At 44.5% G+C, this 25,943-nt stretch overlaps 1 protein-coding gene across 1 annotated transcript in view; it reads left to right on the top strand.

The window, feature by feature from the left end:
- The window catches only part of CRACR2A (calcium release activated channel regulator 2A), a 727,465-nt gene that overhangs the window by 295,710 nt on the left and 405,812 nt on the right, over positions 1-25,943 (top strand). Inside the window, exon 3 of the mRNA XM_085652578.1 lies at positions 12,327-12,438. Within this exon, the coding sequence (XP_085508704.1) occupies positions 12,327-12,438 (112 nt within the window). The remainder of the gene's footprint in view (positions 1-12,326; positions 12,439-25,943) is intronic.

Below are 25,943 nucleotides of genomic sequence, written 5' to 3'. Positions count from 1 at the left end.
GTGACATCATTCGTTAATAAATATACAGTACAGTTTTTTAATAAAAAAGAGAAAACCCTATGTGCAAAAAGTGTGTATACAAACTAGCTAAACTTAAATAGTATTGCATATCAAACAGGGAAATAGCAGCATGTGTTTGAAACTAGTTATAGTTATATAATCCTGTATCTAATATCAAAACAATTGATGACTAGCTTATAGATGGGTGAAAAAGTCCTCACTTGAATTTAACCCTCGGGGACCTTTACTGTCAAGCTTCAAAATGTAGTCAGTTTCCAATCTCCTAAGAGCGACCTCTCAGTTGCCTCCCCTTCTCATAGTTGGAATTGAGTCCACCACCCAGTAACTGAAAGCCTCCAGTTTACTGGCGTGGCGCTCCTTGAAGTGGCATGCCACCGGGTAAGTTATATCATTATTGGTGATCGCTCGCATGTGCTGGAGTACCCGCTTGTGAACCTGCAGCTTGGTACTGCCAACATAACGCAGGCCACAGGAGCACTCCAGCACATACACCGCAAAATCCGTCCTACAATTAAGATACTTGGAGATTGGTACAGGCTCTGGGAGAAATGGTGACATGTATGTCCTACAATTCACTTCATATCTACACGCTTTGCATGAGTTGCAACGAAAAAACCCTTTCCTTGCTGTTAACCAAGATTTAGAATGGCTCAATTCAGGACTACTGCTCACTAACGAATTACTCATTGAGCGTGCTTTCCTGAAAGCAATTTGGGGTTTTTTCGGCAGTTGACTACCTTACACAGAGTCTGCACGTATTAATGACCAATTGTCATTGATGATTTTATGCACAGATTTGTGTTGTGCACTGAATGTCAATATAATGCGTGTCTCCTCAGTGTTGCCAGCTGTTGGATTGTTTAGAGGGGTTGCTTTCTGTGCCAGTGCCATTGTTCTAGTTATATTATTGGTTCTCAGCACTGCTCTGGAGAGTATAGATTCAGAATACCCTCTCTCCCTAAAACGGTCCCTGCAATCACTATGTGCTTTAAAGAAATCTGCATCCATGCTACAGATGCGTTGCATTCTTAGCATTTCTCCAAAGGGAATACTGTTGATCAAGTGTTGTGGGTGATGGCTAAATGCATGCAACACCGTAGTATCCTTTCTAAGAAGTCTAGTTTGTAGTTGGATGTTGAGGACAAATATTTCAAAATCTAGAAAATAGACTTACTGACTGCTGATCTTAAAGGTAAACTGCAAATTCAAATCATTGGTGTTAATTGCATCTAGAAAGCTACGTGCACTACATTCATCACCTCGCCATATCAAAAACAGATCATCAATGAATCTATACCAACAGATAATTCTGGACTCCATGATAGTGTGGTATTTGGCCATGAGGACCCGCTCCTCCCAGTAACCCATATGTAACCATGCGTAACTGGGAGAAAAGCAAGCCCCCATGGCCACCCCACACGTCTGCTGGTATACCTGATGTTGGAAAAGGAAGTAGTTGTTCTCTAAACACATAGAAATCATAGTGAGTAGCATCTTATTATGTGAAAACATTCCCATGGTTAGATAGTATTCACAGGCCCTGACCCCATCCAAGTGCTGAATACTTGTATATAGGGTCGTGACATCCATAGAGATGAGTAACAGATCTTGACTTCATGGAACATTGACCAACTTCCTCAGAAAGTCCCCAGTATCCTGGATGTAGGATGGGAGACTTTTCACTTGCTCTTTCAAAAAATGGTCGACGTATTTTGACACGTTCTCCAGTAGGCTCCCCCTGGCTGAGATGATTGGTCTGCCCGGGGGCCTGTCCATTCTTTTGTGAATTTTCGGGATGAAATAGATGACTGGAGCGATAGGGTGGTCGACTTTAAGAAACCTGAATTCATCCATTGTGATCAAACCTTCCGATTTCCAGGCTAACAACTTGCTGTAGCAATCCTGCCGTGCTGCATTCATCATTTTGAGTGTACTCAATTTGTAGCAGTTGCGATTATTAAGATGGGCAAGGGCTTCTTCCATATATTGGTCCCTGGGCAAATATATATATATATATATTTATATATATATATATGTATATATAATCTACTGGTGGTCGCCAGTAGATAGTTATAGTTAGGACCTATTTTCCATAGGAAATCCGCAACATTCTATTTGGAATAATGTTGGCGCCGATTGACAAATCTTCGCAAAATTTTCCAAACTTTTGGCCAGCTCCGCTCCGACCCTAAAAGTTTTGTGGTGATTCGTCAAGTGGGGGCCGAGAAAAAAGGGGGTTCCCAAAACACGTTTTCCCCATGAAATTTCCCATAGGATCTGTTGTCGCAGCTACAGCCCGAACTGCTGAACGGAATTACACCAAATTTGGCAAAGAGGTAGTCCTCAGTTCAGACTCGTGCCTTTTGCTTAAATGGTGTAAATCCGTTCAGTAGTTCCTGAGAAAATTAGAGTTAAAAGTACATAAATATCTATGGCCGGGGAGGATCCGCGGACCCTACCCGCACCGTAAGCGCACCCTCCCCGAACCAAGCGCGCACCCTCCCGATCGCGCGCTGAATGCTAATTGGCTGCCAACAGTCTGAATCAGGACGTGTTGGCAGCCATCTTGTGCCTCGGTAGAACCGAGGCACAAGAAAGCACAAAAAAAAGCGAGAAGGGGGCAGGGTAGAAACACCCTGACCCCCTAGGCCTGCTCAGGGGGTCCCACATGGACCCCCAAGGCCCAAAAAATGTTTACAAAAAAAAAAAACATCGCGAGATGCGCTTAAGGTCCGCGCATCCCGCTAATGAAAAAATAAATGAAGCGCGGGCTCCCGCGCTTCGCTTTGATTTAGCCCACGGGGGGGCCAAGTCCCGGGGGCAATTTCTTTATTATAACGGGGGGCCCAGAGGGGCCCCCCAGCCCCGGGGACCGCCACCCCCAGGGGCTTGTTTTTTTAAATAAAAAACCTGTGTGGGGGGGCTGTGTGGGGAGCAGCATGTTAGCTGCTCCCCATGTGGAAAAGCAATGCCGGCTCCCGCAGGACGCGGGGAGCTGGCAGGGCCATGGGGGGATTGGGGACCCCCCCACGGCCCCCAACGGAGGCCAGGCCCCGGGGGATGGGGTCCCCGGGGCCAGTAGTGGCCACAGGAGGGGGGCTACGCGGCCCCCCTCCATAAAAAAACATATATTTTTAGAAAAGGGCCATGCCCCGGGGCAAATTACCCGTTTTTTTTTTTTTTTTTTTAAATAAAAAAAATACAAATTGGGGGCAGGCCCTGGGGGATGGGGTCCCCAAGGCCAAAAAAAATAAAAAAAAAATAAGGGGGGCTACACAGCCCCCTTCTTAAAAAGAAATATTTTTTTTAAAACAGGATCGCGGAGGAGGCCACGCCCCCTCCTTTCATCACTCTGCAAACGCACCCCCTGGTGCGTTTACAGTGGGGGAACAAATTCCCCTTCAATACTGGGGGCCCCTGAGGGCCAACTAGCCCACCAGGAACCTCCAGTATGCGCCAGGGGGCTGCGTTGCAGAGAGGTGTAATGAGGCCACACCCCTTTTTACACCTCTCTGCAACGCAGCTCCCTGGCGCTTACTGGAGGTACCTGGTGGGCTAGTTGGCCGCCAGGGGACCTCAGGATTCAAGGGGACTTAATCTCCCAACTTAAAACGCGCCACGGGGTGCGTTTGCACAGTGGTGAAGTTAGGGGGTGGGGCCTGAGGTGATACTGTGCAAACATGCCCTGTGGCGCGTTTTAAGTTGGGCAATTCATTCCTCTTCAATCCAGAGGTCCCCTAGGGGACAACTAGCCCATCAGGTACCTCCACTAAGCGCCACGGAGCTGCGTTGCAGAGTGTTGTAAAAAGGGGTGTGGCCTCTGAACACCTCTCTGCAACGCAGCTCCCTGGCGCATACTGGAGGTACCTGGTGGGCTAGTTGGCCGCCAGGGGACCTCAGGATTCAAGGGGACTTAATCCCCCAACTTAAAACACCCCACGGGGCGCGTCTGCACAGTGGTGAAGGTAGGGGGCGGGCCCTGAGGTGAGATCTGTGCAAACACACATTGTGGCGCGTTTTAAGTTGGGGAATTAATTCCTCTTCAATCCTGAGGGTCGCTGGGGACCAACTAGCCCACCAGGTACCTCCAGTAAGCGCCACGGAGCTGTGTTGCAGAGTGTTGCAAAAAGGGGCGTGGCCTCTGAATACCTCTCTGCAATGCAGCTCCCTGGCGCATACTGGAGGTACCTTGTGGGGTAGTTGGCCCCCAGGGGACCACAGGATTGAAGAGGAATTAATTCCCCAACTTAAAACGCGCCACAGGGCACAGGTCACCTCAGGCCCCTCCCCCTTCCTTCACCATTGTACAAATATGCCTCTAAAATCAGCCGAACTACGAATTCCGATTTACTCATCTGTAATCAGGAGAGAACCCAGTGCTGCATCTTTTAGCTCAGCACTGACCCTGAAAAGTAATTCTAAGCATACTTACCAGTAACTTGTATTTCCTTCCATAGGAATCCATTGTGTGGTTTTCACCAGAAAATTTTCAAAGTGTCCATTTTTGAAACGTACAAATATTCCTCTAAAATCAGCCGAACTACAAATTCCGATTTACTCACCTGTTATCAGGAGAGAACCCAGGGCTGCATCTTTTAGCCCAGCACTGACCCTGAAAAGTAATTCTAAGCGTACTTACCAGTAACTTGTATTTCCTTCCATAGGAATCCATTGTGTGGTTTTCACCAGAAAATTTTCAGTGTCCATTTTTGAAACGTACAAATATTCCTCTAAAATCAGCCGAACTACTAATTACGATTTACTCACCTGTTATAAGGAGAGAACCCAGGGCTGCATCTTTTAGCCCACCACTGACCCTGAAAAGTAATTCTAAGCGTACTTACCAGTAACTTGTATTTCCTTTCATAGGAATCCATTGTGTGGTTTTCACCAGAAAATTTTCAAAGTGTCCATTTTTTAAACGTACAAATATTCCTCTAAAATCAGCCGAACTACGAATTCCAATTTACTCACCTGTTATCAGGAGAGAACCCAGAGCTGCATCTTTTAGCCCAGCACTGACCCTGAAAAGTAATTCTAAGCGTACTTACCAGTAACCTGTATTTCCTTCCATAGGAATCCATTGTGTGGTTTTCACCAGAAAAGTTTCTAAGTGTCTATCTTCACAAACTAAAAATATTCCTAAAAAATCGTCTGTATGACTAAAACATATTCTTTCAACTGTTTACATGAGGTTGGCCAGTGCTGGATCCAGGATCCACCACTGAGTAAGAAAAAGTTACGATAACACTACTTATCTGCTAAGTGAATTTTCTGCCATAGGATAACATTGGTGATTCTATGTGAAAAAATTTCAAAGTGGCAACTTTTAAAATATGATAATATTCCTTAAAAATCACTACTGTAACCAAAGCGCTTTTCCTCAACTGTTTACAGGAGATGTCCAAGGACTGAATCTAGGATCCAGTCCTGTGGTTAGAAAAGTAATCCATAAAGTAACTAATTGCATTTAACTAGAAATTTACATTGAGCTCAATGTTGCTTTGTGTTTGAAATTGTGTTGCCCATTGCAACAACTGTAACTACTGTACTTAAAAGTCTGTTGCCTATTTGCCAAGTATTTTAACTAAAGTAATTCATTCTGAGAAAATATATTTTGTATTGTAATGTATAATGTAATTATAATGTAATTAAAAAAAATATATCTAAAAATAAATAGTTTAAAAAATGTTGTAAATCAGTATCAAAAAAATCAGTATAACAATTAATACATTCAAAATTGTCATTTACAAAACCTTTGAAATTCACTGAAAAAACCATAGGTTTCAGGCCTGATATAGTTAGGAATTAGCATTTAAAAAACCTTTGAAATTCACTGAAAAAACCATAGGTTTCAGGGGCGTTATAGTTAGGAATTGGCATTTAAAAAACCTTAGAAATTCACAAAAAAAACCATGATGGACTGTATGGTTGGGTGAGTGTATGTATGAGTGTGTTAGTGATTGAATGTATATCTCAATTGCACATGTGTCAGTAACTACATATGTGAAATGCAGTGTATATGTGTGTAAGAGTATATAACTATCTATATGAAAGAATGTGTGATTGAGGGAGGGTCTGCATGGATGAGTGTGTGCTTGTAATAGTAATTGTATAAGAGTGTCAGAATTTGTTAGTATTTTTATGAGTAAGTGAACTTGAGTGTGTTTAACTGTATAGGTGAGTAAATTGGACTGTGTTTACTTATTTGCACCACTGACTAGGTGTGTCAGTACCTCAATGGATGATTGGCGGTGTGTGAGTGTCTATATAGGTGTATAAATGCATATGATAGTCTTGTACAGAGTGACTGTAGGTATGAGTGACTGTACAGGTGAGTGAGTGGAGGTGTATGTAGACCTAAGAGTCAATGAGTGGGTATGTAGTTATTGGTATTGGAGTATCTATGGTTTTCAAAATGGTCGTCTGAAATTTTGAGTCGGTGTATCAAAGGTTATATTAGGGTGTGAGAAGATGCACTAATTTATCACATGGATGGCGTCATCAGTGATGTCATCCGTGATGTCATTTGAGATGTCATCAGTGATGTCATCAGTGATGTCACTGACCATGTCATGAGTGTTGTAATATGTGACGTCATCAGCAGTGCATTGCGGGGGCGCAAGTTATAGTTAGCTGAACTAACTATAACAGGGGAATTTCTAGGGATTTGTACGAGGGAAATGTCCAGCTAACTATAACGCCCCTGAAACCTATGGTTTTTAAGTGAATTTCTAAGGTTTTTTAAATGCCAATTCCTAACTATAATGCCCCTGAAACCTATGTTTTTTCAGTGAATATATATATATATGAATAATTATCCAAACGTTCCACGTCACTGCAGACCCTGTCGAGGTGGGTGCTTGGTGACATGGGAGTAGATCCCTACGTTTTATAGCCACGCTCCAGAACAAATCCCAAGCACTTCAGTGGGTTCTCCAGATGGTTATTAATTCACCATATGCAAACAAACAGATGTGTTTTGGCTCCATGTCTTGATCACTTTGCTTGTGTCGAGCTTACCGCCTCCTTTTTTATAAAAACAAACTTTTGTGGTATAGAAACAGAGAAAGTTTAAAATGATTCCAAAGTAAATACAAATGATTCACCATCATGACCTTTTCAAAGTGCCATAAGCTTGTATTTCTGGGTAGCTCACATTTGGTATAGCACCTGGAATACATTTATTCTTGATACTAAAAATGTACATAATTCATATACAATTCAAATTTGTCAGATGTGATTGTTACTTTCAAACAATGTCCCCAATGAGATCTAAAATTGCACAATCATGTCATATTACGATGCAAAGGCTCATCTCCTCAAATACATGTTTATCTTTCTATGTTCTTACGAGTCCTTCTTGAAGAAGTGCAGTTTCATGGGAATATGTATCAATGATAATGCATTATTATATAACAATCATTCCCTGGATGAGCCAGTATCAGCTGGCATCTTTGTCGATTTCATTTGAGCCTTATGCATGCCACTAATATTACTAACTTCTTCCGATAAGAAGTGGCATGATTTAGTTTGGAACAGTGATGGTCCAAAGAATTTCATTAATGTAGATATTTTTCAAATGACCACCAAATGTGATTAAATGGAAATTCATAACACTTGTATCAAAACTCAAGAGATTCTCAAAAAACATTTTTGAATGATTCCTCTCTCTAACTCACATTTTAAAACAAAAAGGCAAATAGACCAAATACACCAAAAAACATAGAACAGCCAACTTGTGTATACAAAACAGAGCAATGAAGACCAATAAAAATGTGTACTGGCAGGCCGTCAGACTGACCCAATTGAATGGGACAGAAAGGGGTATAATAGTTCTACATAAAGTGCCATGTGCTATAATTCCACTGGGAGCTCTGCAATGTTCTTTCCAACTCTACAATATATACACTTTGTTGCCCTTAATTTGAAAAATCTTCACTAACCTAGATGAACAGACAGTTCTTCATTACTGTTGAGTCCATTGAGGGTCTTGTTCTGCGGGTTAATAAACCTGGACTCCAGTCTGCACAACATCAGTGCCCTAATGCCTCCTCTTTCATTGGGGACTACCCTATCTGGGCAATACCACTTCAGGAGAATGGAGTTTCTAGTATGAGCTGCCAGAAAAGGCCTCCCCACTGCATTTGATGGATCTCCCGTTATTATTTCATGTTTGTGCTCTAAAACGCATTTCTTACATGGACATACCAAACAGTGCCCTGTATAGTCCAACTTGCAGTTGAGTCATTTTGTGATTTTAACTGATCTTTTCTTACCTGATATTTTATATAAATTGACCTTCCCACTATTTATTCATGCTTTACAGTTCAGTGGGACTCTCTTTTAATAAGCAAAACACTCCAAATCCAATCCCTACATTATCCAACAGTATTGTTCAGTTTATTTTTGAACCACCATATGCATGTCATCAAGTGAAGTGCAGACGGTGCGGTGCTCAAAAAGGGCAGTGAAGTGCATTATTTACAATGATCCATATATAAAAAAGATGTCTGAAACTTTGTAGAATAAAATAGTCCAAGATATAATCATTGATTATTGTGCACAATATGTTTTGTACATTCTGACAATCCCAATAAAACAATTGATGTTTCGACCCTTGTGTTATTTTGTAGGGGTCTCTTCAAGACAAACATGCTGCGTGAAGTTGGCATTTCTCCTCCACACAGCATGCATGTAATCTCAGCCGGGTTAAACTCAAAGATATGCCATATCTGCATTAATGTCAGAGAGCCTCATGGGTCACCCAAAGCAGGCTGATACCACTGCCACCTGCTACGGCACCACCAGAGAAAATCCTTTGCTTTGGTGGTGCCGCAGCGAGTGGACGCGGTTCAAAGTGGGAATAAGGGATTGGTTCCATAGATGCTTTACAGTTCATGCATGGGTAACTCCTGTGTTAGACATTTCTAACTGCAAACTCGCCTTTGATGAAAAATGGGTATGGATTAGAGAGTTCCTCACGGAGTCCGTTCTTAAACATTTCATTTTCGGTAATACATACCGCTGGCTGTTGGTTGCTGTTTGTTGCCCAGCCCTGCCCTGCTGTCATCACAAACACTGCCACGAGTGGAGAGGAGGTGGACTTCACTTCCCAGGAACCTTGAAGGCGCACATTCCACCTGTCACCAGAAGTGCCAGGAGTCGCTTAAAACAGCGCGAGGGCTCCTGCAGCACGGGAGTTCGTTCTTAAACATTTCATTTTCGGTAATACATACCGCTGGCTGTTGGTTGCTGTTTGTTGCCCTGCCCTGCTGTCATCACAAACACTGCCACGAGTGGAGAGGAGGCAGACTTCACTTCCCAGGAGCCTTGAGGAAGCACCTCCGACCCGTCACCAGATGCGCCAGGAGGTGCTTAAAACAGCGCGAGGGCTCCCGTAGCACGGGACGCATGTGGGCGTGCCCGTGCCGTGCTTGGGCGAAGCCCGGGACAAGGGCAGGCCCGTCTGCGCCCGTCCGAGCCTGAAAGAGGCTGAGCTGGGCCCCAATTCAATCATCTATGTACTGGTAGTAAGTTGTGTGGTTATTCAACGTGCGGACTACATTTAAGACCTGTTGGATAACGACTATTTGAGGCCAACTGTTAATTATTTGTAACCATGAGTAGATGCAAGTCAGGGGTGGGCACTGGGGTGGTGGGGACCCTAGATGCCTTTCTTGTTCGTACTGAATCTGCACTTATTCATAAAATTGCATTAACCGAGCGGCGGTTGTCTCTGGATCCTCAATCTCTTCTTTCTTGTCAATTTTGGTACTAGTAATGGCCTGGAAATTTCTTCTGCCCATCCATCTGCTGACAATATTACAGATATATATGGTGCCTCTTTTAATCCTAACAACTCGAAATTGAGTCCTTTGACTGAGCAGTTGTCGGGGTCATGTATTCATGGTGTTAGCACTTGAGGGCAGCAAGCAAGCATAAATAAAGGCTCCAAAAAAGGACATGACCCTATCACAAGGAAGAAAAAAGGTGTGGTCCAGAAGCAAAAACAACGAGTGACTCGCAACACAGTCTGTCAACCTAGCTCTCCGGCGGCGAAAGATAATGCCCGTTCACCACCATTGTCACTGGCCACTAACATAAATAGTTCCCCTGTATGGTCAAGCGAGGACATTTTATGAAACCGATTAGAACAATTGGTATCTAACCTTCTTGCTCTTTTGTTGCAGAAGTTATGTCAAATTGAAGCAAGGCTAAATGTATTAGAACAGCCTCGTGATTTAACTCAGTTACCCAATATTGACGCAGGTAATAGCAGGGGCGCTGGTTCGATGTTCCCAAGGATAGGAGATGATATGGGAAATGGCATCAATGTTGTGACACAATGTTTTAATTTTAAACCCCGCCCAGATATTAACCATGATCTAACGAAACCCAGGTCCTCCCATGTAAATGTTGGACTATTGTCCCATGCACATAATCAGACCGACCAAAGTCAGAATAAGTCATTGACACAGTCGTTGGCTCCAAAAAGAGCCGCACCAATTGTGAGGGTGGGGGATCTGGATAGGAACTCAAGAAAGCCATGTAGTCCGGCTCTTAATCAGAGGAGGGCTAGTGGCATATCCCCTAATTTGATTTTCAATCTTCCGCCAGAAACAACGCCTTATACTGTGGTTCTAGCAAATGTCCCACAATTGTCTTTAAATGAATTTGTAGTTAAAAAGATTTTTCTCTTTGAACTAATATAAAGAATTATGCCACATAAAGATCACTTATTTCTGTCATCCACTTGCACGCTTTCAACCTCAATTGTAACTACTCCGCATGAAATGTTGGAAAATTATCAATGGAAAAAACCTTTCTTTAGTAAAAAACATCAATTGAAGTTTATTGACATATTAAAAAAATCTCATTATTAAATTGAATCAAATAAAACGATCACAAATAAATGGCTAAAGATCAGACCTCAACCATAACGATAAAGTAAAAAAAATATATATTATATACAAAAACACAAAAAGTTATAAAGTATAACTTTTAGTTCAAGTAAAAAGGACAATCAGACATAGGAACATTTGTACAGTAGGAGGAACAATAACAGACACCAAAATTGTGAATTTTGGTGTCTGTTATTGTTCCTCAGTCTGTTGCTCAGTCGATTCCCAATTTTAAAAATTTTTATTTTGATTATAATGTGCATAAATTGCTTTTATGATTGCATTACTTTACAATAGAATAAAGCTGAATTTGATTTGACTTTGACGGAAGTGCTTCTGCTATATGTGATTTATGGATGTACATTTAATGTTTGGCTAATCGTGTTATTTAACCTCAAAATATGCCAGCTTTTGCGAAATATTCTACAAACAGCATCTGTGTCTGTTGAAAATTCAGGAATAAATCTCACCTTGGCTCTACTTGAGGTTCAATTTTACTTACTTCAAGGTCCTGATGTGAGTATTCTCTGACCCGGTCTTTTGGCTGACTCCAATCCTGAAACAGGATATCCTCTGTCTTTCAGTAATCTTCCTGCACTCTATCAAAATTCTCACTATTGCTGCAATTGTGTTTAGCACAGAGCAACCCCTTCCCTCCCCGTAAGGTATGCTCCATTCAAAGTTCTAGGGTGATTATTGGTACCATACAAAATTCTCTTTCCTGCTGTGGGTTTTCAAAATAGGGTGCTACGAATTATGTTATCATTAATAGTTAAAGTCAAATCAAGATTCTAAATGTGGTGGCCATGCTGCAACTTTAAAACCATTATATGCTTAATTTTTTTTTAAATATTGGAAGCATAGTGCCGAGTTTCTTATGGGTGTTTGTTTGCACTTAATAAATGGCTAAAAAATATATATGCATTTCTTGTTTAGGCAGCAACATGTTTTCACTTTTCTATTTTTTATCTTTTAATTTATCTTTGTTTGTATTTTATTGTGGGTCTGCAAATAGGTGAATGAAAAAATGTGTCATTGCGTGGATGAAGGAATGCATGAGTGCAAAGATCAGTGACAGAGTGAATGTATGTTGACGTTTCAGTGCCTCAGTCTATCAATGAATGAGGTATCACTTTAATTTATAAGTCAGACCTATTAATGTTGATGGTGACTTTTTATATTTGATTGCTTCTCTTTCTAGTTAGGTTTAATACAAACTGGTTGCTACCTTGTTCTTTTGCAACTAATGGTAGCTGCTCCTTGATGTATAACTCTACCTTGAAATACTTAACTGTGTTTGACTTAACTGACTTAACTAAACAAATGAGTTTACACAATGTGAGCTCACGCCTAATGTCTTTATTATTTTCTAACTTATTAGAAATGTTTGATTCATTTCAGAGGCTTCATGGTGAATTACCACTCAGTCTGGATGAACTGGAAAATGTATTTGATACCCTGGATTCAGATGGCAATGGTTCTCTTTCACTGGAGGAATTCACCACAGGATTCAGTAAGTTTTCATATTAAAATTGAGAATGCCAAGGCAGCATGATAAAATAAATATATTACGTAGTGCTTGTTATTTAACAGAACAGCCTTTTGTTAATGGTATTAGGTGCAGTCTTGAGAATGGTAAAGACGCAGAGGCTGGTGCACTCTTATTATAGTTAGTTGTGCGAAACAATAGACACAGCATTTGTCTCTGTTGACATTTCTGCAGATGGGTCTAGCTCTTACCACAGTGACTGGATTTTGTACAGTTATAAGTAGGGGGAATATGAGTGTTGGGTAGTATATGAGGTTGCATTGCTCATGTAGGAAACTCGCACAAAGTCATTGCTTGTTGGGTACTTACGATCATTAATTGCTATAAAGTCGGTATTAAAATGAGTATTGGGATAAGATTATTTTTTTCCAAGGCGTTAGAGAATATTCATTCAATACAATGTGAGCAGTTTGACAGTCAGATCTGCAATTGGAAGGCTGTAGAATACCTATGCCAAGAAAATATACTTGGTAGGTGGCCACACACTGTAATATTTGTGTTGTTGTGGTGAACAGGGCTGGCTTTAGTGGTGCCTGGTGCAACAGCCTTTGTTGGCTCCCTCTCAAACCCAGTGACGTGCTTCACAGATTCCCTCACTACCACCCTCCACCTGTGCCCCTCATCTCTCCACAGCACCCCTCCCACATGCATTTAATTTGTTTTATAGAGCTACTCAGACCAGTGTAGGGTGTCAGAGCACTTTACATCACACACACATTATACAGAGACAATGAATCATCTGTTTGTAAATCGGTGTATAGGAAATGTTACATAAGACAATGAGGACTACAAAGTGCAAGTCATGCAAATGGCCAAGCATTATATTTAAATATTGCTTGGCCGCAAAAAGCATAAGCACAAGATTTAAAAGTAACACGCTGGTTGGGGTTGACTTTACTAATAAGAATGTATTTATACCCAGAAACCCATTTTTGCAACATTAGGATAGTTAGAGACTGGGGAAGATCATAATGTCTCAACCTATGCCTTGCAGATGCATGTAGCTCTTTCATGTCAGTTGATAGCTCACTGTGTTATATTAGGATTGTGACTTATGAACTGCAAGTAGCAAAAGGATCTCTCTGACAAAATAGATAACACACTGAGCTATTTTTGTAATCTGCTTAGAGCACGTTCTTCACAGCAGGCACCTTAACCCTCGGTGCTACTGTATTTAGATTCAAAACTTCCACTAGACAAAATTCCAATCTCCCCTCTCTGAAGCAGGAGCATTAATCAATAGCGTTATCTCGCCATTTTTATTGTTGTTGAAAACTGCTTCTCAGACAAGGAACTCTGCAGCAGGGTCTTTTAAACCTATAAGTTAGTGCTAAAAGCAGCGCGCCCCAGTGTCAGCGCCAAGTGCGGCTGCAGACAATATGGCTGGACATCTAGGCAAAGGTCAATGCCATTGGTGTGACCCAGCGCTCTGTTGGTGACCTGCACAAGCGCTGGTACGATATGCACTTCAGGTCCAAGAACAAGGTGGCAACCAGGCTGGCAGAGGCAAAGAAGACTGGGGGGAACATCCACTGAAACTGAATCTATGCCCCTTGAGGAGTTGGTGGAGTCCACCCTACAGCCAGAGAGTTGCAGTGGTGTGGCTGACATCGACAGCTCTGACCCTCCCAACACCAGACAAGGTAAGATGCATGCCGAATCATCCCTGACACATTATCCTCTCAATCACACACTCAGGAATGCACCAACTACAAAGTAAAAAGCACACCCAACAATGCATCATGGGAGATGTAGTCACACGCATCATACAGTGGAGCAATGAGACACAGCAATGTAGAATCAGTATAAGTAAATCAGTAAAGGCAAAAACGCTAGACAGTATGTAGCGAAGCCAAAATCAGAAAACTTTATTCAGTGAACAATGTGAAACAGAACACAGTATTTTGATTACAGTTCTACCTGAAACACAGGAAGACAGTTCAGGAGCTGAAGAGGCAGCACATACAGGGACCAGGCAGGGCAAGAGGAAACACAGCAAACCCCACTGCCAACACCTGTCCCACGGAGACAGCGTCATCTTGTGCCTCCACTTCCACTGTTAGAGGGAGAAGCAGAGCCCATAGGGGATGCGGCCCAGGCAGATCAGGGACAGCATGCAGAACAGGTCCAAGAACAGCCCCCTGTGCACCATAGGGAAGAAACATGCAGGAGACGCAGGCCAAGGGCAACCACAAGCGCAGCTGCTGTTGAGGATCACACGGTGTTTGCCGGACTGGAAGGCACCGTGGTAAAGGTACAGCACCTGCAAACGAAATCAATGAGGTCAATACACCGACAGCTGGTGTCTGTGAACCACAACCTGAGTGACATGAAGGAGGGCATCAGGGAAATGATGGGTGCAATTAAAGAACTGTGTGCCACCATGAACAGGGACGAGGCAGCCAGACGCAGGGGGAGACAACGTCTTTACAGCCGTCTGGACACCTACAGCAAGGCGGTCAACCGCCTGTGTACTGCCACTTCCCTGTTGTCACGCCGCTCAATAAGCATGCACATTGAAATGACACACTGCAGTCAGGATGTGGCCAAAGGGTTGGTGCAGGTGACAAATGCTGTAGAACAGCTGCAGACAGCTACCATGGGTGGCACAGGACTCCTGGGCTCAGGGGACAGTGAGGAGCTCTCCAGCAGAAGCAGCATCACCCCACCAATTGCGGAACACAGACGGCACAGTGTGAGGCAGGAAACAACACCGGATGCCTCAAAGGAGAGCAGTCAGCACCTTGAGGACGAGCACGGAAAAAATAAACTGTAACCACAGCAGAATGCCAATGGGTGAGGCAACCCATTGCATGTGGACTTTTGTTTGGCCGTCATCCATGCACTGTGGACATAACATGTGCAACATATTGTGACACACATACAGTGTGTGTTTAGGCTGTGTGACTGATATTTACCTGCAGCTAAAGGAATAAAAAACAGTCATGCACAAATCAACTTTTGCATTGTGTCATCATTACTCACCTAGAAATAGTTTCGTGTTATCTCATCACGTCTGTCGGCCGGCAGCGGCCCCTACACCACCTGCTGGTCTGCAACATGAACCTGGGCGCTCATCCTCAGATGAATCTGTATCAGTAAGTTCAACTGGAATGCCTTTTTTGGTTGCTATGTTGTGGAGCATGGCACAAGTAGCCATAATCTTGCAGCAGGCATCTGGGCTGTATTGTAGTGCTCCTCCGCTTTATGCAGGCAGCGGTACCGGCTCTATAGTATCCCAAATGTCCATTCAATTACACAGTGCATAGAGTTGTGTGCACGTTTATTTCTTCACTCCCTTGTATTGGCTGGATTGAGGTACGGTGTTATGATGAAATCTCGCACAGCATATGCACTGTCTCCTACAGGATTAAAGACATGAGGTTAATCACTCTCCTCTCACTTCAGACCTTAACTGTATGTTGGAGTGTTAGACATGCATTTACCTAGCAGGTAACCCTTGCCAAAATCCCCACCAGTGAGACGTCTGTATATTCCACTGTGTTTAAATATAAAGAAGTCGTGTGTACTGCCAGGGATTTTGCGACAATATCGGTGATGAAATATTTAGCATTGCAGATGACCTGTATGTTGAGTGAATGATAAGATTTGCGGTTCCTTAATACATACTCATTGTTTGATGGGGTGAGAGGGCTACATGGGTTTCATCTTTCCAGTCAATGACGTGTGAAAATTGGGCAATCTGGTAGAAGTCCTGTTTTGTTTGCTGTAATGCCTGTTGTGTGCTGGGGAATTGATGTGATGATGTCGCCTCTGTACCATTGCATCCAAAAATGCATGAAAGAAGCGTGACAGACAACTCTGGGAGACCCCTCCTGCTGCTACTATCACCCCCTGGAAACACTCTGAGGCCAGTAAGTGCAGTGAACACAGGACCTGCACATGGGTTGGAAGGGTTTGGGTCCTGCGTGTTGGGTGTTCCAGCAAGGGTTTTAGCTCATCTATCAAGTCCATAATGGTAGCTGTGTCCAGCCTATACTTCTCAGGGATCTCCTCGTCAGTCTGCTGGAACAGAGTGATGCGCACTCTGAAGATCCGTTCCTGTCACCTCCTTCTTTGTGCTGCAGCTCGAATTCGCATCCTCCTGGCTATCACATACAGTGCTGCCATTGTGGAAGTCTCTGTAGCATTGTGGGCTTGTTTAAATAGGTTGCACCTGGTTACCACCTGGCTTGAGTTGGTGGTAAAATCCATGTGCAAAATTGCAAATTTCAGGGATTCCCAATTTGCGATATTTTTCATACATTTATTTGCGAAATCGCAAATAGTGATTTTGTAGAAATTATTTGCCAATTTGGAGGCTTGCAAAATAGGTATTCACAAAATTTGTGAATACCTATTTTGCACGGCAAACCTATGTTATATATAGGACAAGTCTATTTTGCGTTTGCAAACATTGTTTTTTGCGATTTGCAGTGCTTGCGAGCTCAATATAGCTTCATACATGTGCCCCATATCTTTTACACATAATGTTGGCAATGAAAATATTGGGTCCTGAATACCCTTACATTTCCGAAACCCCCTTCAACTGATAAGCATTGTCTTCTCCTTCATATGTTTGCTATAATATGGTTCACCATTGTTTTAGCCGTAAAGGTTCCCGAATGATCCTGTTTTTCATAATTCATAAGCGTGTGATCATGATCATAGTCAGGCAAAATCACCGACCCTAACTAGAATATTTTAGAAATACCCATCATGACTGTCTGTACTGTCAGCACAAACGCAGATTTTATGATACCCCTCATTTGATCTGTCATTATCTTTTCCCAAAAAGACATAAAAGGTGATAGGAGCAATGCATGCAATAGTCTAATCACTAAATAAAGCAACCAGATAAGGTGCCCATATTTTTGGTTGCGTCCTAAAAAGGTCCCCTGGCAGTTTGTCCAAACCTGGAGCCTTATTTGGGAGCAAGTTTCCTAGTGCTGCCTCTACCTCGGGCAAGGTGATTAGTTCATCTGCAAGAAGGCATGGACGGGCGGCAATTGACCGTCCATGGTCTTCAGCCCCACTAGCACTTTGGGGTCGCTGGGGTTCAGTAGTGTTATCAGACGTACCACCAGGCTCAGAAATACCATAGAGAGCACAAAAGTGACTTTCCCAGATAGATATTATAATTAATATAATAATTACTTGACAAAGTTTGTCTCCTGAGGTTTGAGCCGGGAGGTAGTGTCTGCACTCGTTATTACTTTGAAGCTTACTTAACTGCTTACTTAACTGCCTGCGCGCTCGCCTTGCTTCGCACATTGTATTTTACATGAGTTTTTATCTGTTCTATTTGCTTCGTTTTTAAATTGTATTAAACTTCGGCACTTCCAGCTGCCACGGGCGTGCAGCTGACACGCGCAGCGGGCACGCCGTTGGTGCGCCGCCGGCGCGCCTAAGGCAAGCCCGTCTGCGCCCGTCCGCGCCTGGACGTCGCCAGACGCCAGACATGCTGCTAGTTTAAACCCTAGGCTGCTTAAATACTCTAGAGAATCTCTATTATCCATCGGCCAAAGTGTATATCCTTGTCAATCTCCTTCTAGAGTAGTGCTGGAGGGGCCCTTTTGTTGTAACAACTGTAGGTATAACTTATACCCGGCTCTGCCTCCTCCACCCTCAAATCGGATTAAGACCCCTTTTAAAATACTTTATCTGAATGTGCGCTCTCTAGTCAAGCACTATAGTGAGATTCATGATCTCATTGAGCATGAGTCGCCGGATGTTTTTTTTATTACTGAAACTTGGCTCAACAAAGACACAGTAATTGAACCCGGCCTCGCTCTTCCTCTGGGATATACCATTCTCACCATTAATAGAGAAACTAGAGGTGGGGGTCTGGCTGCGATTTTTAAATCTTCCCTGCATTGTATTTTTGTCAAGGAGGATGTGGCAGGGTGCGAGTGCGCTCGTTTTACCCTATCTCTCTTTGCCAACTACTCCTTCTCCGGCTTATTGGTCTATCGCCCTCCTGGCCCTTCAGCAGAATTCAAAGTAGCGATCATGGAAGCCGTCCACGTATGGGCTATGAGATCAGCCAATTTTAGTCTCATTGGTGACCTAAATATCCATTTTGATTTCCTGTCAGACTCAGAAGTTAGCTCCCTGATTGCAGATTTCGAAGCCTGTCAACTAAGGCAACTGGTACTGAGTCCTACTCATGTGGCTGGACACCTACTTGATCCAGTTTTCTCTAATATCTCCTCCCTCCTGGTTAAACCACCTAGTCCGGTCTGCTGGACCGATCACCACCTCATCACCATCTCTCTCCCCCAGGTGGGTGCTATGCCCAGAGCTCCCTCCAAGGCCACTCTCAAACGTTGTTGGCACAAACTTAGGCTGGACGATCTGTTAGCCCTCCTGGCCTCCCGTACTCCTTGCCTTGACACCAACCCAGAACAAGCCTACAAGACTATTTGTGAGTGGATCTGTGCAGCACTAGACACTCTTATTCCCGCTAAATGGTCCAAGGGCCGTGTCTCAGGCTCCAATCCTTGGTACTCTGACTCCTTGGCAGCCATGCGGACTGTGTGTAAACAACGTGAATGAGCCTGGAGGAGGAACTACGACCCTGTAGAAAAAAAACGATATCAGGATGCTATCAAAGGTTATCATAAAGCCATACAGTCAGCACGTGCTGCCTTTATCACTAACCAGATAGCTTCCAGCAACAATCCCACCAAATGTATCTTTAAGATTCTGAGTGATTTTAAAAAGAGGAAGGACCCATCTACCTCTCCTATCACTTCGGTACAATACTGTGAGGATTTGGCCTCCTACTTTGTACAAAAAGTAGAAACCATTTATAAATCCTTCCCCAACTGTTCTAGGGTTCTAAAGAAGCCTTTAACATCCATCTCTAATGCCATACTAAAGGTCATTCCCCCCATTTCTCAGGAGGAGTTTCTCACTTTGAGTGCCAAAGTTAAGTCTGGCTCTCCTCTTGACCCCATGAGACCGGCTCAGTTTAGGGAGTGCCTACCTGTACTTCTCACTCCACTATTACAGACCATCAATTCCTCTTTTAGCACGGCAGTAGTCCCTACACCCTGGAAGCAAGCTAAAGTGCTCCCACTGCTCAAGAAACCATCACTGGATCCCACTAAACCCGAAAACTTTCGTCCTATCTCTCTCTTGCCCTGGGTTGCTAAAGTGGCTGAGGCCCACATCAATAAAGTCCTCTCTGACTTTCTAAACAATAGTAAGATCTTGGACCGGTCTCAGAATGGTTTCCGCGCTGGCCACAGCACCAAAACAGCTCTCCTGGCGGTTAATGAGTATTTGCGGTCCATTCTAGATGAAGGTCAAACTGCGGCACTCATTTTGCTCGATCTGAGTGCCGCGTTTGACACGGTCTCTCATAAGATCTTACTGCGCCGGCTTGAGGAAGCTGGAGTAAAATATTTAGCTCTGGAATGGTTCCGCTCTTTCCTGTCAGATAGATCTTTTCAGGTTTATGCTCCCCCTTTTGCTTCTTCCATCCAGCATATTAAGCAGGGAGTCCCGCAGGGCTCGGCCTTAAGTCCGGCTCTGTTTAACCTCTATGTTCAGCCTTTGGCAATGATTGCACGCGACCATGGTCTTAGTTTGGTTTCATATGCGGACGACACCCAGATGGTGGTGGCCCTCTCTGATGATCAGACCAACGGTGCCCCCAAGTTCCGCAAAGGATTTGAGGCCGTGGCTGGCTGGCTAACGGAGAACTGTCTTCAGCTCAATGCCAGCAAATCCGAGGTGTTACTAGTGGGGAAGGACAAGGGACTCTGGAACACTCAGTGGTGGCCATCCTCGTTGGGCACGGCCCCCACCCCCAAGCTGGTGGTAAAGAACCTTGGCCTTTGTCTCGATTCCACCTTGGGTTTCCAAGATCACACCAAAAAAACTGCAGGCACCTGTTTTGGCCTTCTACGTGGTCTGAAGCCCATTTTGGTTTTTTTTAACGCTACCACACGCCAATTTATAGTTCCGGCCACTGTCTTAGCCAGACTAGATTATGCGAACTCCCTGCTGCTAGGAGCCAATAAAACGGAATTGAACCGTCTGCAGCGTGTTCAAAACACTGCCGCACGAACTTTACTTGGACTCTCTAGAACGTGCTCTGGTAGAGACGCGGTCCGCCGCCTTCACTGGCTCCCTATCCCTAAAAGAGTTGAATTCAAATCTTTATGTCTTACCTTTAAAATTTTAAAGTCTTCCACACCTGAGATTTTGTCGGGCCTGATTACTCCCTATGTTCCGGCCCGCCTACTGCGATCTTCCGAATTGGTTCTGGCGTCAGTCCCACGTGTTAAGCATACCAGAGCAGGTGGTAGGTCCTTCCGTCTCCTTGCTGCTAAGCTGCGGAATTCCCTTCCTTTGAAAATCCGCAGCTTAGACTCATTGACATCCTTCCGGAAAGCTATCAAGACCTTTCTTTTCCCCATGGACTAACCGGAACTCCTTTGGAAACTGCTGTTAGCGCCGGGACGTCCCTTTGCTGGGGCAGCTGTGCGCGCTTTATAAATGGTGTAACATAACATAACATAACATAACATATGTAAAAGTCTGACCCTTTTTAAATGATTCCACCCCACTCGTTTTGTTCAATATTTCCAAAATCCATAATGAAGACTAAGATTGTATGTAGACAGCCATGCCTATGAGCTCTGACAGTTGTTATATCTTTGTTTGAGTTGATCTTACTGAGGTTTGGGATGGAGGCCTGAATTAAATTATTTAAAAAGGGAATCTTATGGAGAGAATCCTCACCACCCTCTGGGATACTCACAAATATAAGATATGACAGTCTTGAATGATTTTCTAAATCTTCATTTGTGCCTATAAAAGATTTTTTAGGTGTGTTTTCAGATGTCATGACATAGAGAGCCTGAAAACACATTTCGATAAAGTTATATGCAAAAATGCTTATTCATTTTGCCCTCTATCCCTGAAATTAAGTGACACATATACTACATCTTAAGTACAGCCTATTTTAACTTGTTTTGATGCTTGATACCTTCTTAGCTGCTTGCTTCTGAAGATAATTGATATGCTGAAGTGTATTTAAGCATTTCCGTAGAGTTCATTGTATCTTTCACCACCCATCATCCTCAAACCCCAAATCTTCCAGCTCTATGTTCTGGACCATTCAGTGCTCTTTTCTGCCATCCATTTTTCTCACACGTGGATCTTTTCCAAATGGGGAAAGAAGTGGGAATGAGGATGATTGAGAGGATAATTTTATGATCTTTCTGATGTTATCACTATAAGAGATGAGATCCCTTGTGGAATATGATCCTTCAATGAATCCTACAGCAGAATACCTCTCACTTGATTCAGCATTTTGGGAATTTTGTGATTGTGGTTTCCACTCTTTTTTCATGGGATAAATTGTCTGGCTGACCAGTGGGGCAAGCGTTTTGGTGAGCAAACTTTTGAGAATCACCCTTACTACTAATGGTTAATTCTTCTTTGCCTTTCTACAATTCTATCAAGAGGCAGCTATAAGCCCTGGTTTCAGGCCTTTGCAACATTCTTAGATGGAGTTGAAGGAAACTGTCTTCACACATTTGCCCTTCAGATGCTGTGCTCACTTGACCATTGCCCCCCACCATTTGCCAGTAATGTCTCTGTGGAGCAATCAATTGATACCTTCCGAATATTCTCCAAGATATGCCAGATGTACTAAGCATTTGAGATGCCAGATGTACTAAGCATTTGAAATGCCAGATGCACTAAGCATTTTAATGGTCCCAAATGCTCTAATTTAGTGTTTGCAACAGTTAAAAGGCTTTTGCCTTTGTAGATTTCCCATTTTAGGAGGCTCTTCTAAACATGCCCTAGTGCATGTTATCTGACACCTAAAGCTTAGCTACTCTTAATTGGCATATTCAGCTTACCTACATGTCGCTAGTAAATGGTACCAAGAGTACCCAGGGCCTGAAAGATAAATGTCCCTACTGGACCACAGTGCCCATTATGCCACCCACTAAAGTGACAGTGCAAACATGATTGCAGACTGTTAGAACCGGCGGTCTCTAGTTGGCAGAGGTATACACTTCTGACAAATAGGGACCAACCAACTCTAGTCAGGGAAAGGGGATTACACACTCAGATAACCCCTGCTACCCCCTTGGTAGCTTGGCAGAGCAGACAGGCTTATCTCAGAGGCAGTGTGTTAAGCATTTATGACCACATACAGTAATAAAGTGAATACACTACAGATGGACACGACACAGAAGTTATTATAAAAATTGTATTTTTATATAAGGCTTAGCACAAGACCCAATAACGACAAAAATATACCACAGTCTTAATAAATACTCTTTGGAAGGAAAAATAATAGTTCAAGTAAGGTTTCTTCTTGGCAAATAGTTCTTTAGCAAAGTATTCTCCTGAGCACAGTTCTTTGGCAACAATGTAACCCCCACAGGAGTCACACGCCGTCGAGTCTACAAGATTCCCAAGGTTCGGCGTCGACCGCGAGGAGCGCTATGTCGAGCCTGGAGTTGCAACAGACCCCACAAGTACAGTACCTTGAGAAACGAAGAAAACGATGATCCACGGCGTCGAGATGTCGGCGTCGAGGTCGGCGTCGATCGTGCCTCGGAGTCGGGTCAATCCGCAGCGGCGTCGAGGGATGTCGGGCCGGAGCAGCGCTCACGGCGTCGAGAAGGGCGTCGAGTCGATGCGATCAGCAGCGGCGTCGGGACGGGGTCGCTTGGAGGTAGAGCCGATACTCACTCCTCACTGGCGTCGATACCGGCGTCGAGACGGGGTCACTTGGAGCCGGGGCCGATACCCACTGCTCACTGGCGTTGCTGCTGGCGTCGATCGGGCCCGGCGGCCGGCGTCGAAGGCTCGGGACACTGGAGCCGTTACTCACGGTGTCGAGCTGGATTCGGCGGCGTCGAGACTGCAGATTTCCTCTTGTGTACTGGAAACAACACTTTCCAGCAATTCAGCAAATGGTGAAGTCCTTTGGCCCTGTGACTTCAGCAGGAGACTGGCACTCTTCCAGCCCTTGGAGATTTCCTAGCAAGTGTTCAGAGAGTACACACCAAGTTCCTCTCTCCTTGTTCCTTGGCAAAAATAAAGAAGCAGCTTTCAGGTTCCTCCACAGCAAAACAGCACTCTGGCAGAAAGGGGAGGCAAGTCCTTAGATCAGCAGGCTTCTTGTCCTTGGTACAGGTTTCCTTGTCAGAAGTGATCTGAGTTCTTGGTTCAGGGGTCCTTCTTTTATACCCCTTTTTCCCTTTGTTCCCTTTGTCCAAGCAGGGAGATTCCCACCATCTCAGGTTTGTTGTGGGTGTTGCCAGGCAGAGGCACCTGGCCTATTCACTGAGCAGGGCAGAGTCCTCAGCCGCCCAGCAGGAGGCGGAGCCAGTATTGTCACTGGCAGGAGCAGGGCTATCAGTCGCCCAGCAGGAGGTGGAGCCAGAATTGTGTCAGGCAGGGCAGGCTACTCTTCCCTCACTCTATGTGTAAACGCCCCATTCACCCCACACTGACTCATTCAGACCTCTGGAGCCACCCAGCCCCTGACACACACACCAAACCAGCAGAGACCGGTAGATAGTTGGACAAGAAAATAGCCACTTTCTAAAAGTGCTATTTTCAAACATAGAATTTAAAAACCATCCATCCTAAAGGGTGTGTTATTACATTCTGAGTTCAGGGATACTAAACTCGACATGCTACCATGCTCCCTGAGTCAGATAGATTATAATGGAGTTAATAATCAGTCTGCCCAGTCTGGCCTATTGGAGGCAGGTAGCCCTTCAACAGTGAAAAACGAAAATGGCTGTAATTCGCTATTAGGTCATGCCACACACATCAGGGCATGACCTACCTTTTACCAACAATGCACCCTGCCCTAGGGCCTACCATAGAGGTGTCTGAAATGTGGCAAAGTGAAGGTTTAGAGACTGGTAAGTAGGTTTCCTTACCAAGTCGACATGGCAGTCAGGGACTGCACGCAGGCGCCGCGGTGGCAGGCCTGAGACACATTTTACACGCTGCTTCTGTGGGTGGCACAACCAGTGCTGCAAGCCCACCAGCAGCAGTTAACTTCCACGCCCTTGGCACACGCAGTGCACTAGACTAGGGTCTGAACAGTAAGTCAACCGAGCCAATCATGGTAACACCAATCAATGTAACAATTTAACATAGGGAGCACTTGCACTGTGGCACTGATCAGCAGTGGCACAATGCCCAAAGCAATAATCCAGCAAAAACATCGTAAACAGAGGAGGCAAACAGAAAAAAATGGAGGAGAGACTCATGCCAATGATGCCAGGTCTAACACGTGTCCCCTCCAGCTGAAATGTGGGGAGAACTACCCTTCACCCAGGGAGTCCTCATCACTAAGGCGGAAAAATCTGGACAGACCATCAGCATTGGCGTGATCTGTACCAGGGCGGTGTTCCACCGTAAAGTCCATCCCCTGTAGGGAAATGGACCACCTCAACAGCTTTGGGTTCTCACCCCTCATCTGCATTAACCATCTGAGGGGCCTGTGGTCTGTCTGAACCCGGAAGTGAGTCCCAAACAGGTAGGGTCTTAGCTTCTTCAGCGCCCAGACCACAGCAAATGCCTCACGCTCTATCGCACTCCACCTTTGTTCCCTGGGAAGTAACCTCCGGCTGATGAAGGCTACAGGTAAATCTCGGCCCTCCTCATTCATCTGTGCTAGAACAGCCCCCACACCATGCTCTGAAGCGTCTGTCTGGACAATGAATTCTTTTGAAAAGTCGGGTGCCTGGAGGACCGGTGCTGTACACATTGCAATTTTCAGGGTGTCAAAGGCGTTCTGACAGGCGTCAGTCCAGATCACAAGTCTCGGCTGCTTCCTGGAAGTCAGCGAGGTCAAGGGGTGCACAATGTTGCCATACCCCTTGACAAACCTCCTGTAGTAACCCGTGAGACCCAAGAAGGCTCTCACCTGAGTCTGGGTTTTGGGCGGTTCCCAAGCCAGGATGGTATCTATCTTGGGTTGCAGGGGGGCCACCTTGCCGCTCCCTACTTGGTGCCCCAAGTACACCACTGAACCCTGCCCAATCTGGCACTTACTAGCCTTGATTGTGAGGCCTGCTCTGCGCAGGGCCAACAACACTTCCTGGAGGTGGCGCAAGTGTTCCTCCCAGCTGGCGCTGAACACTGCTATATCGTCCAGGTAGGCGGCGCTGAAATCTTCCAGCCCGGCCAATACCTGGTTAACCAACCTCTGGAATGTGGCAGGGGCATTCTTCATCCCAAAGGGCATCACACGGAACTGGTAGTGCCCATCTGGTGTGGAGAATGCAGACCTCTCTTTTGCCCCATCAGTCAAGGCGATCTGCCAGTACCCAGACGTTAGATCAAACGTACTAAGGTACCGGGCAGCCCCCAACCGATCGATGAGCTCATCAGCTCTGGGGATGGGGTGCGCGTCAGTCTTGGTGACCGAATTGAGTCCTCGGTAATCCACACAGAACCGAAGT

This window comes from Triturus cristatus, chromosome 4_1 (genome assembly GCF_964204655.1).
Source record: "Triturus cristatus chromosome 4_1, aTriCri1.1, whole genome shotgun sequence".
Lineage (NCBI taxonomy): Eukaryota > Metazoa > Chordata > Amphibia > Caudata > Salamandridae > Triturus > Triturus cristatus.
This window is presented reverse-complemented; position numbering and strand designations above follow the sequence as displayed.